Source organism: Atta cephalotes (genome assembly GCF_000143395.1).
Source record: "Atta cephalotes unplaced genomic scaffold scaffold00007, whole genome shotgun sequence".
NCBI classification, from domain to species: Eukaryota; Metazoa; Arthropoda; class Insecta; order Hymenoptera; family Formicidae; genus Atta; species Atta cephalotes.
Window position 1 is genome coordinate 6326991 of NW_012130071.1, and position 14730 is coordinate 6341720.

Genomic DNA, 14730 nt, shown 5'->3' on the forward strand with positions numbered 1-14730 from the left:
TATATATATAATATATATATATATATATATATATATATATACATATATATTTATAATAACTTTATGAGTGCAGATAACACAGTGAAATTAATACATCAGAAAATTACAATACATCAGATCAGTTGCACGCAATGGGCGGGGCAACAGCTAAACAGCAGATTCGAAGCTATACCTGATAATAATATATTGTATATATAGATATATATAATAGATATATATAAGTAAACTTTGTAGTTCTATAGTAAACTTCTCCTTTATTCAAGTGAAAATAAATAACAAAAGCTAAAGGGTAATGAACATAAGGAAAACAATATTACAACGAGAGATAATATCAGATAATTACCTACTATAAAGGGTATTTTATTTGATTATTTTCATTTAATATCTAGCAACATTAAATCAATAGTAATTATCATGATCATTACACGTGCAAGTACGTGCAAGACGATATAATGATTTTTTTCACGTGATGTAAGATTCTTTTCTTTTTATCAAACGAGATCGAAAGAAGTCAAAGTAAATTTCCATTACGGTTCACGGTAAACTCAGAGGGAAACGCGTCCCTCTGAGGAAACAGAGCGCGAACAGCAACGTCGCTCACGTAATACGCAAAAGTTTTTTGCGAAACATTTTCCCGTCCGCACATCATGCATAACTTGCAAGCTGAATAAGCCGCGCGTCGATTTTTCAGCTACCGTCCCATGCCCTCTTTATGCAATTTTTATATCCAACTCCTTAATTACATTAGTGCCGCAGGATTGCCGGACCGAGGCAATGCGGAATTTAATTGGATTATCGACCCTTGTTGGTCATAATGTTTTGGCTCGAAAAGATCAATGCTTCTTGTGAAGAAATAAGATAAGACCCCACGCGATGCATCGGAAATTTTTTGCCTTTATTTAAAAAAATAAGAGCAAATTTTGCATTAAAGTTGAGAAAAGAATTATTAACAAAATGTCCAATAATTTCAACGGCAGAAGAAAAGCAAATAATATTTACAAGCTTTGTGAGAAGAGGAAAGGGTAATAAAAAGAAAAAAAAGGCGGAAATAGAGTACACTCTTGGATTTTCTTTGGCAAATTCTTAGATTTTCAGAAAAATTAAGAAAGAAATTAAGTTCCCATGGATAAATTTTTTTTGTAAATAAAACAATGCTAAACATATTTTATAGTTTTTATATTCGAAACATTTGTTTTATATAAAAATGTAGTAATGAATCACAGAAAGAAACATAAATACTAAACGTTGTACTTCCTTTTAATGCACAACTCTGTTTAAATCATAAAATTCTATTTTAATAGGCAAATTCGCATACTTATAATTCCACTATAACATTTGGAGGTATAATGCACAAAATCATAAATAAGATTTGATTATAACAAGAAAAAAAAAGTAAAGCGCACCGTTAAAAGAATCCTACCACGATCAAAAATAAAACGGATAACTATACGAAAAAAAAATCGTCGCAATAACAAACAAAATTGAATAAACGGAAAAGATATAGAAATAATAAAATCTAGCAATATCTAAATATTACGTTCGAGAGAAGAGAATAATGTAGTAACGGTACATACAGGAAAAGAACTTTTTATGCGTATCCACCAAATTCGTTATTGTTGTATATAGATTTCCCCCTTCCCCCCCTCTCCCGACAACACGTAAAAAGGAACAAAAAATCGTTTCTTTTTACACGTTTTACTATTATTTCGCTGTGATAAAATAACAATCACAATGTTATATCCAATCTGCTATCCGTGAACGTAATATATTGTGAAAAACAGTCTCTTGAGAATCTAGAGTTGCAGAATTAATCAATCCTTTGAAAACCACTTTACGATAATCCATTTTCATTTAATAAACAGCTATTTTTGTTCTGAAAAGAATTTAATATTTTATCGTTTCATTAAAATCTCATGAAGATTATGAAGGTAATTTTGCGTAATAAACATTTCTATTTCACGTAGGTGATATATAAGGCGACAAAAACTGCGAGTTTATAAAGTAAACATTTATGCACATATTTGCAATTAATATTCTACACAAAAATATGTTAAACGCATTCAAAAACATAGAGCAAATTTAACCGGATGGAAAATCGATTATTTTCTAAAAAAGTAACGGATCGTATGATCTATTCTATTCCATAAGAGCAATTTGTTTTATGATTGCTGAGACGATTTTTATTTTTATTTTTTTTTTATCTATTTTTAACAAAAGTTAGACGGAAGCATTTTACTTATAACAACACGATATTTGCATAAAATATTTTGTTTTAATATTCTCTATTTTTTTTATGTGACAATTCAAAAAACCTTTATTTACCTTTTAATGTTCGTTGTAAAAGGATGTGTAATTCTTAAATGTCTATGATCCACGGTAACAACTTGTTTAGAGTGCCTTAATAATAAATTACTTCGCACAATTTTACTTCGAGGAAACTTCATTTAATTCCTTAATACCGCGACGCGCAAACTCGAAAGCTGGCACGTACAGCCGTTTCGACCCGCCGGAGGAAATTCACATTATACAGCGAACGGTATCTGCACAATCTCACCTCGGAGCAGTTTGTTTGTGCACAGACTATTAGGCCAGGCCGCGTCCGACGACTATTAGCGGCTACCGCGAGGAATTAATTAATCCTTTCATTAAAGCCGCTGCGGAAGACCACACGGATGCCGACTGCCTGATCGTGGTCGCAATGTCACACGGCGAATCGGGTCTATTACATTCGGCCGACAGCATATATCCAGTCGATGCGTTATGGAATCCCTTCACGGGCGATCAATGCCTCAGCTTAGCCGGGAAACCAAAACTATTCTTCATTCAGGTAAGCATATCTGATAGATATTCGTAGTATGTACAAGAATCGCGTGAGTTATACGTACGCTATCCGTGTGTTCGACGAACAATGAGCGATTCCACGCATAAAGAAACGAAGCCACTTTCCACTTTCGTTCACTCCGAACGATCGCCCAAGTGATGGATCATCCCAAGTGAACCGTCTAAGCGGTGTTACATGCTGAGTAATTCGCAAGAGATTTATACGGATCATGTGAAGTGATTTATGAGTTAATATAAGATATCGTATGGCTTGCTGTTGAAGTTAATTGAGTTTTCCGATAGGTACAGGTTTTTGTTCTTGTATATCTTTTCTTTTCTGTAGTCTTTGACCAGATGACTCACAAAGATATCCAGATCTTTTTTCTAACAAATACTTTCATTATAATTTTATTTATATTATTTAAATTTATAAATATATTGCGATTGTTTGAATGTTTTCGTGCGTGAATCAAAATATGATACACATTTAATTTTATAGGGCGGAAAAGTACCCCCCCCCCCCCTCCTCGCAGCAAAAAATGTTACATTTATGTCACAATAGACTTAGTCATGGATAAATTGTGATAACACTATGAGATTATTATAATAAAAGAACACAGTGACATTATATTATTATCTATATATAGTTATACACCATAGCAATGTCACAGTGAGGTTTAACTTTTATCACAGCTGCATAATGATGTCATAGCAATATCATACCTGTGACAAAGCGGACATTCGAACGTCATGACTTCTTTTGTGATATTATTCTGATCTTTTTGCTATCATTATAATAACGCTAAAAAACTGTCATATTTTGAAGTAAGAAATACAATAAAATAATAAATTGTAACAAATCTTAGTGAAGAAAAAGCTGTAAGAGTAAAAAAAATGGAACTTTCCGCTCTCTAAAAATTAAATTATCTTTAGATAATTTATTTGGGACAATGATGAAGAACGCTATTTCGTGGAACTATTTCTATGATTTTAACATTGTCCGCATTTGCGAAAATCCGCCCGTACTTTAATAAGAGATAACGTTAGAGAGACGAACGAAACGAGAGAGAGCGGAAAAAAAAGATTATAACATTTTTCGGTTGGTTTCGATATGCAATATCCTTGTGCGGCAGATATAAATTTAGTTAAATGCGATTGTATATCCTGCATGCTTGTAACGTAACGTAACAGTAAAAGCGATATTCACGTTGGCATCCTGATCGGAAAAGAGAAAAAAAACTGTGACATGATTTTACAAAAATTGATATATAGAATATCCGAGAACTGTCATCATTTATATACACACACACACACACACACACACACACACACACACACACACACACACACACAATAATAAAATTTATTATATTTTATAGTTTATTGAAAATAAACTTTAAATTATGTGTATGCATATTTTAATTATAATAATATTTGAAACTAATTATATTTGACTTTATTTAACTTTTGATTTGATTCACTATTAAAACAACGGGAGAGATATTTTGATAATTTTACGTTTCTCTCCATTTCTTCAAGAAACAAGTTATAATATTAAATATAACCGTTGGTGTCCATTATTCGCATATTTTCATTAAAACTGCAGAGGCAAAGTTTTCTTCTAAATTTCTGTAATTACTTACGATCTAATGGATGGGAATAGATGGCGTCAAAACTGATGATACAGAAATGAATGGCCGTTCCGCGAATTACAGAAAGAGGAAATCAACTGTAAATAGGATACCCGCATTTCTTTCGCGCTGCGATAGAAATGACGTATAATTGCGACGATGCGATGGTCCGCGTTTCAAAAACGATCAGGTTGACGCAGCCGCGTTGTAATTCAGACAACAATGCCACACTAGATCTAATTCTTTCTCCGAGCATAATCCTACCGAGATCGTTTTCCATTTAGAGACACTCCCCATTTATCTGCCTCACGACGATCTCCGAGGGATTTGCGGGCTCGCGCACATTAGTGCACCGTCGGGTTTTTAGCGGGCACAGTCAATGAAATATGTGCATTCTGCGATGTAATGGAAACTGTTCGCGCGCTAGAAACGCTGCAGTAATTAAGATTACTCCCCGTCCATCCTTACCCGAGAAAGAGAACAACGGCAAAAACTGTTATTTGCATAATTCCGAAAGTAATGCGAGCGCGTGCATCGTTTCGGGGATTTCGCCACTGGCCGAATTAAAAAGTACCGAGCGAAGCTATTCGTGTCGCGCAATATTCTATACATTTGTTATTTTTTTCTCCTTTTGTTTTTCTCCGCGTATTTTTTTTATCCACGAGTATTTCCGTCATGCTCGCTTTCCATGTCGCTCGATGTGCATATGTTGAGTCGGCCGAATACTTAAATATTTTAAATAGGGCAAAAATGTGGAAACACGCATTCTTCTTCAAGCACGTTATTATCATTCTTATACTCGCACGTGACATTTGTATGCGCGTATATATTCAAGTTACATGGAAAAAAATAAGTAAGTATTATGCGAAATATAAAATACAAAGGAGGACACAACTTCTTTCGCGATCGTTTGTATTGAGGATCGTCTCATTTCTATATTTTTTAAATGTATTTTTCTTCAAGAAAACTAAAAGATATTATAATAATGATATTCTAATTCCTCGTTTTTTACAAATATATAAAGCAAATTTATAAAGAAATGATCTATAATAGCAATATAAAACAAATATATAAAGAAATGATTTATAATCGAGCAGAACAAAGTTATTATTTCATCACTTTATTATACGATATTTCATCACTTTATTATACGAAGAATATAGAATTAATATACGTTTTGGAACTCACAGGTCCTTTTTCAACAATTATTACACTGATTTAAATTGATCGAATATCAAATAAATAACATTATATTTATAATAATTGATTAGTTTTCGCAAGAAAACATTTCAAATGATTATAAACATACTAAGAAGCAGTTTATTCTTCAACCTTCCTGAAATCCTGCTTTTTAATGTGAGTGTAGAAAGATGACATTTTTTTAGATAATGTTTGTCAATTTTCAGTGTCAGAAAATTAATTGAAATTAAAGTCAGAACGCATTATATATAAAACAGGAGATCATTACAATAAAACGTTTGGTTCGGTTGAACGCAAATATTAAAATGACCTGTGACGTACGAAACGTACATTAATTGTATATGTTCTTCGTATAATAAAGTTATAAAAATTGTTAATAATTTTGTTCTGCTCGATTATAGACCGTTTCTTTATACATATACATATAACTAATGATATTACACTCAAGGAAAAATTAGTTATTAAAATAAAGTTCTTGTTTACATCATCACAAAATCGCTGAGAGTTATCCTTCAATCATTTATTTCCATCAATATAATAGATTAACTTTAATCTCGGTTCAACTTACTCTTCGTCCTTTTCTAGCAAAAATTAGAAAAAGATGAAGAGTAAGTTGAATCGAAATTAAAGTTATTATTAATCTACATTAGTGGAAACGGGGCATTAGAAACTAATTTAGAGTTAAATCAACAACTCTCTGAATTCGTTATTATCACAAATTCCTCATCTTAAAATTCCATAACTTTTTCCTGATTTCTAGAAAAATTTCATAATATTCTCTGATGGTTCCAGTAATTATGTGTTTCTATCCCAATTTGGAAGCCAATCAAATATTTTGTTGAGGATGCAATTTAATATAGTACAATGTACTATTAATGTTACTAATACTGTTACGTTTAATTAAGTTGATAGTATTTCCAAACTATGTAGATGTGATATATGTATATTAAACTTTATTTAAAGTTTATTCTAAGAAGTTCAATTTTGTAGAAAATTTTGCAAAATTCCTTGATTTTTTCTTAATTTCTATGACCGCGCGTTTTCAATTTTCCTGACATTTCCTTGATTTTCAGTTTTGTAACAAACATGATAACACAGCAAATTCATAATAATATCAATGAGGATTTTATTCATTATTTCAATGTACTAATTTTTCCTTAAGTATACCGTTATTATTACAATAAATTTCGATTTCCATGAAGAAAAATATATAAGAAATTATAGAAAAATCGACGATGTAGCAGTTTCCACATCCGGAAAAGCAGCATCAGAAGATATGCAGTGGAAACTACATCGCATCCTGCCATCTTCTCCTAGGTGGACACGACTAATACTCTTACTGACTCCAAACAAACCGAGGCTGCACCGACTCGTATCGTTAATACATACGCAATCGAAGTACCAGTCCTCCTGACACCTTCAAGGTCCCCGCGACGCTTCTGTACCCGCAGTACTCAGACGGGACCTGATTGGCGCGTTCATAGAGGAACGCAATATCAATATTCAACAGAACCAGTCTCACTCCGCCCACGGCCACATCCGAGGAGAGTAAGAAGGCGGCATAACCGTCGGTATCCAAGGTTACATACTTAACCAGTATCTAAAGCCAACTTAGCGACTGATATCTATCCAGTCCTTTCCAAAGCTTGATCCAAATATCTCAGACGGGGATTCTAAATTCGCAATATACTCGAATCCATCCTTGTCGATAGTACGTTGGAAACTAGAGCACGTATGCTCATACTACTCCCATACTAATAACCACCAAACGATATATTGCTGATTACGTTTACAATTATTAATTATATTACACAATTATATTAATATTAGAATTACACGAATAGAATGATTTCATTTTTACTTATTTTGAAAAGTACGAACGCGATAGAAATATATTATGAGATATTTAATATGGTAGAGAGAAGTGAGAAATCATTCCTAACTTCGATATTTAAATTGAAATAAAATAAAATTAAAATAATTTAATTTTAAAACTCAAAATATTAAAATAAAGCAATTAATTAACAATAATAATTAATTAGCACAGTTAATATATAATAATCGACTAACTTATATAGCTTTTGATCGTTAAAAATCGTTGATTAATATATTAGTCGCGAAGAGGAACGATCAATCAAGAACAACTATTCCGACAATGATTGTAATTTAGTTTGCTATGAAAGAAAAAGGATCGGAAGGCCAACTTGCCGGATATCTTTCGAAATTACTGCTTCCGTCCCAAATAGAGTTAGAGGATCGATGATCCCAAAGATAAAGCGCGACGAGGATAAATGAGCGCGATAAAGTTAGCGCTCGTAACGATCGAAATGATTAATAATTTGATTTCGTGTCTCGAATGTGTGCATTCGAGAACTCTCGCGTGTGCATTCGAGAATCCTAGTAGTTCGCAGGACTCAATTATAATCTTAGATTTATACCAAAAGATCCAACCAAAATATCAATTATTTCGAAAGCAAATCCACCTGTCCTCTCAATGTAAACATATACCTAAATCATGTCTATGTAAACGCGGCTAATTAATTGCGAATTACCTAATCGATGATTCGAACGATACTAATTTGAAATTTTAACAACATGATATGGAGAGAGTATAGTATAGAAATTATATACAATGAGATTATTGGAATTTTCGAGCAATGTAAATTGCACAGACGCACAAATTCTAATCGCGTTTATCTATCGAAACTAATGCTATTTTCTGTACACTTGAAAGCTGTGTGCAACCGCGGTAGCCTCAAGTAAGTAGCTTCCATATTTCTTGCTGCGCTTCCGTTCAAGCTGCTCGTCTTTCGTTAACGACGCTGTAAACATCGATAGATCTGCGTGTAATTGTCTCGTACATTCTATTACGAGTTTACCTTTCCAAAGAAAAGCAATTGCAGCACTTGGCTGCCGGCCATTGAACATTTAGCTCTTTAATATATCAAACGGTACATTGTGCCGTTCTTACTGTAAGATGTACAATTTTTATCAGAAGAAATAAAGTTACTAAATTAAAAAACTGCTGTTTATCAATTTTTCTGAAGCCGTTGAAATTTATTTAATGACAAGTATGATTAAAATAACAGAAAGAATATATGTATCAATTATTATTGTTTAATAATTTCCATAAACAACACTTATTCCGTATTTAAAAAACAGATTATCAAAAGAAGAATTAAGTGCTATTACTAGCTGGTATATGTAATTAAAAATAATATGAGTTAAATTCAAAAGTCGAAAGGAAAATATTAAAGTTGATATTATAACAGTAGGTTGTTTCGATATTTTTGTTGATAATATTACGACTATGGATTAAATATTGGAGAGCTAAATGTTTTATCGTGTTTTATAATATCTGCGCCACTGCAACTCTTTTTCATGTTATGTAGTTTCATGTTTATGTAATTGAATAGCCGATAACAGCTCACACGGCAAATCGATTTTTATGTGTTAAACACAACAAAAATCTAGAATGCACGAGAGATATAAATACAAATTATTACATTTTATATATATTTTTATATATTATATGTACGTGTGTTTACATATATGTATATATATTACAACGGCATAAATAAAAATGACATTATAAAAAATTGCATTAACGTAACCAGAATTCGGATCTGTATTACACGGTGATGCAGCCGTGCACGTAGATATTGTACATCTCTCGTTTCGTGAGCGTTTTAATAATCTCACGAATCGCGCGGATTATGATGTCACGTTAAAGCGTTTTAAACAATTCGCTGGACGTTTTTGCACGGAAGAAATCTTCCTATCGCGGGTTCATGCATCTTTTAGATGCCGAGAAAATCTAGTATCGTCGCTCACATGCACATTTTTCTTTTCCGCAGGCATGTCGCGGGATGCAATTGGACAATGGAGTGACGGTTTTTCATAAGACAGATAGTATAAAGAGTGATACACTCAAATACAGTATACCCGCCTATGCAGATATCTTGGTCGCGTACTCTACTTACGACGGTATGTATAGATGTATATGTAAATATAGGGACTACAGAATTTTTATTTACTTTTCTATTATTTGTAAATGCCGGCAAAGAATGATAAATATTAAAAAATTAGAAGTATGCAAGAGAGTATACAGAGTGTGCAAGACTCTAGCAATAATTTACAGGAAGGTAGATGGAACTAAACTGAGTCGAAAAGTTCTCTACTATTTTGCAATTTTCGCAATAATTAACAAGATATTAATTATTAAAAATCATCACTGAATATTGGTTTTTTTCAATAATTTTTTACTCAAATACTATTAACTTTACAGAAAAACAGCAAAAGACAAAAATTATTAGTTTTCTTCTCATAAAATTCGGAGAATTTTTTTAGAAGTTTTTAATACTGTATTTTCTCATGGTAAAAATAAAAAAATGTAATTTAAAAGTTGATAAAAAAAATCTGAAAAAATTTTTAGAGTTTTATAAGAAGAAAATAAATGATTTTGGTCTGTTGCAGTTTTTCTGTAAAGTTGATAGTATTTGAGTAAAAAATTATTGAAGACCAATATTCGGCAATTTTTAATTAACTACTGCGAAAATTGCAAAATGATAGAAAACTTTTTGATTCAGTTTAGTCTTATATACCTTTCGATGAATTATTGCTAGAGTCTCGTCGGACACCCGGTATATTTTAAACTATCATATAATGCATATGTATAAATGTAAGAAAAAGATTAAGATTTAGAAGGTAAATTGCATTCAATAAACCAATTGTGAGTGCATATTTCTTAATGCGTAATTACTAGATTAAAAAAATTTAATTTTATCCAAGTTGTAAGTTCTTGCTCGTTTGCTTCTATATTATAGCTACAATAAGTGAACAAAGAATTATGTTATCTAATTTCTTTTCATAAGTTATGAGATATATTTTAAGTATCTTACTACTCTTTCTAATCAACAATTTATACATCTTTGTCTTATTTTTTTTTAACAATTAATATTAGTTTTGATTACGATAAGTGAATTATGTTATCCAATTTTTTTTCATAATTTACAAGAGATATTTTAAATATCCTACTTTTTCTATACACATATCTTTATCTCATCTTTGTCTCATTTCTTTTAACAATTAATATTAGTTTCGTTTCATTTGTTTCACAAATCATAAATGTAGAAATTTGAAAGAGGGAACAGATGATAATTCTGAGTTACTTTATACGAAACAGATACCACAAGTAGCTGCTACCGTGCATAAATGCACACGTAAACTCTATTTCAAAATAGTCTATCCCAAGATAATACAGGGAATCTGAACAAGGTGGTACTTCAAAACGGTGTGACGAAGAGTTATAGGAATGTCGCGTGCGGATAATCCAGTTATGGAATATATTTTCCAACATGTTTCCCATTCGATTTACTGAAGTAAGCGTTTCCTGATATCTGTTTGAAACTTTGATGATAAGGAATTATAATTACGCAAATGAGATTATCGTGATTTATATTGAGATGCAAGTTGAACAAGCTATTTATCAAGAATAGCCTGTAGATATATCAGAGTAGCGGAGATTAATAGAGCTTGCTCCAGAATAAGAAAAAATAAACAATAGACAAACAACACAACAAAAAATTAGATCAAAAAAATATATTAATATAATTAGTATATGTTTGAAACAATTTTTTATGTTCACAATGTGATATTGCAGAAAAATTAATTATATAAATTATAAATTTGTATTTTTTTTCTCTGCTAAATAAATGCACATAAATTATGATTAATTATTCTGTTGATAACAAGTTAATCAACCAAAAGATACCTAATAATTTTTTATCATTAGATACATGTTATATATTATAGTTAGAAAAAAATATGGAAGTATGGATTATATGTGCAGCATGTATATAGCACGATATAAATCTGGATAATAAAGAGCGGTTGAAAAAATAATGATGCTTACCGCTTGAGTAAAGGCAAATAATGAATGACCTCATATATGATATTCGCTAATGAGGATGTTTACTCAAATTTCAAGCCTTAGGCAACCATCATTAGTACGTGTAACGCAAATATATTGAAAATATTTACAAAGATAAATTACACTTGTCGAACTCATAAGATGAAATTGTTCGAGTTTGTAAAGTTGGACATGAAAGCGAACAGAGAGAACAGTATTTTTCGATGGAGAATCAATGAGTTCAATTAGGAAGTATCATGTTTCTGAGAAAAATAAAAAACTTCAATTTATAGAATTTAATTGCACGAAGTCTATACTCAACGTTATTAATCAAATATAAAACAAGTTACAAAAGTATCAAAGTTTGGTCTAAAAAAAATTGCTTTCATTCTCTAAAAGAACCCTTAAATCGACGCGTTTGCATTTTCTGCACGTGTATTTATTAATCTCTAGCATTCTCATTTGTATTTCTTATTGCGCTTGGTGTTTGTTGCGACGCCTTCCTGTGCTCAAATTTCCAACGATAATTGTATTGAAACGCGTTTCAGTGTCAATTTTCGTATTTCGCCGAGCGGAAGATATCAAGAATTAACGAGATACTCAATTACATTAAACAATATACGGATATAGAATACGAATTAAGCTTCTTCTTTTGGCATACGTCCGAGATTCTATAGCATCATAAGCTGCTTATTCTAAATAATGCAGGCTTCGCGAATGGTACGACAGTGTGATGTATAATCTACGCCAATTCCTCGATTACATCTCGACTCCTAACGCTCCTCTGCTTCCATGCCAACCGAAACTCGTTAATGAATGTAAACCAATATTATTTGCAACTCAATGCTTTCAATATGATCCAGCTGCTCTTTGAAATTTCCAATTATTATACCAATCATTGTGTGTTTTGATTGCCTCGCTATATTTATAATTTCTTGCATGTATAATTTAATATAACCAGAATTTCTTGATATAAATTCTCAAGAGTCCGGAAAGAATAATGGTTTTACTGAAATATTTATAAATTTAGCTAGATACAGATGTGAAAATAATTTTGTTGAATTATAAAAATAATTATGTAGAACGCTCACTAGTAGGTAGAATATTAAAACTTTTTATGGCATTGCTTATTATGCTTCAGTTTCCTACATAATTATTTTGATGAAAAATTATTTTGAAATATACTTTCCAACACTGTTTTGCAACACAAATATAAATAATTATTTTCGGCGTATTTTTGCCTGCTGAATTGAATATTTGATAAAATATGCCACAATTTTGAAAAAAAAGCCTCAGAGAAAAAAAAATATGACGATTTTTTTTTAAGATCTACATAACACTATAGCAACAGTATTAAATTTTTTTTAATTTTATTAACTTTAGATAAAAGTATTAACTTTTAGCTTTAAAATATTTTAAAATACATTTCATTTCGACATAATTTTTCATTTTTTAAATATATTAATTTGAAAAATAATGTATGTATTATATTACATAAAAAAATCATTATTTTTAAATTGATAGTATTTCGAAAACGGAAAATCATATTAAAACTGAAAATGCATTTTAAAACTAAAAATTGATACGTTCGCATGAATGAAATTAAAAAAATTAGTATCGATGCCAGTAAAGACTCTCTATAAAATCGTATTTTTTTACGTTATTTTTTTCAAAATTGTAACATGCTAACCAAATTTTGTTAACGGATTTATGTTCAGCAGGAAAAATGATGTCGGAAATTATTATTTACATTCGTAAAAAAAAAGGATCAGATTTTGTTATTTTTAAATCTGTATCTGCCTAAATTTCAGCAAACTCGTTCTATCCGTATATTCTTCATCAAGAAGAGCTTACACAAATCTCAGTAAAATCTCAATAATATAATCGTTTTCGGGGATTGCAACGCGTATGTTCGTGTTTAATTCAGCTGGAAATCGCTTGTTAAAGAGAGGTGTCTAAAAGCGAATTCGTTGTACGAACATCGGCGACAACGCCCGTATAATACGACGCGTATATTTTCCCGCGGTTTCCGCTCGTGTACAAACATTTGACTTGCTGTTGCTAATGGAGTGCGAGAATTTGTGTTGACAGTGGTGTATACCAACAGAGTACAACAACTATCTAGCGAGAACGTCAATCAGTCAACTGATAAATCGATACATGCGCTCGTACACTGTCTCGAATCGAACTGCTTCTAGGATTCAACCTAAATACGATTACAATAGCTCGATATATATCATACACTAACAGTATACAAATACATTGGAACGTTTAACGTTCTCTCGTTACCCGAGAATTTCCTTCTGTCGGAAGGACGTCGTTCCAAAGCCTTTATTCGATAACTAAATCTAGACTTCGATAAATAGTTGTAAATCTTCATCATTTAAATTAAAGAATTTACAATTATTAAAATAAATTGTAAATTTTAATTGAATAAAGTTCTGAGTTATTACATGTTTTATATATATATATAGTAAAATATAATCAAACAAAGTAATGATTTTTCTTTTTAGTTTATTGTTTGGCAATTTTTATTCAAAGTTGTAAAAAGATCTATAAATTGAACACAAAAAATAAGTAAATCTATGTAAAACAAATGTGTAAAACAAATTCTGAGCATATTTAAAATAATTTCCCAGCAAAAATTGTCATCACAAAAAACTATCTATATAAAAGATATTACATTCACAATGAATCCAAATAATCCATAAATACGCCGCAAACATATTTATCACGTATTTATAGCCCTCGATATAAAAATGGAAAAAATATTTTTAAAAATATTTCGCATGTATAAAACAATGTATCGGTTTATTATTGTAAAAAACGAGAGTGCATCGAGATGTAAGTAATAATCTTCTATAATTTCTAAGATATCGATACGAAATAAATATTAACTTTTTTTAGAGCAGGAAGTTTTGTAACTGAAGTTGGATCTCATCCAAGCTTGTTCAAACGACTATTTTGAAGCGTTCTTGGTCGTTCGTAGCCAAGTTTCACATCGTGATACATTTTTTCGTTTCTCTTTCATTTTTTTTTATATCGATCGATGTAGAAACATTGTTCTTTCTTTCGATTTTATATTTTTCTCATACCCATTAGCTAGCAGATAAAAGTCGGAGTATCTGTTTTAAGTCTCTTAGCCAATTCTCAAATCAAATAAAATAT

At 31.1% G+C, this 14730-nt stretch overlaps 1 protein-coding gene across 1 annotated transcript in view; it reads left to right on the forward strand.

Annotated features, from left to right (window-relative positions):
- LOC105626959 (caspase-1-like) overlaps positions 1–14730 on the forward strand; it is a 47280-nt gene that overhangs the window by 25163 nt on the left and 7387 nt on the right. The window contains 2 exon segments of the mRNA XM_012208249.1: positions 2652–2827; positions 9509–9638. Coding sequence (XP_012063639.1) covers positions 2652–2827; positions 9509–9638 — 306 coding nt within the window.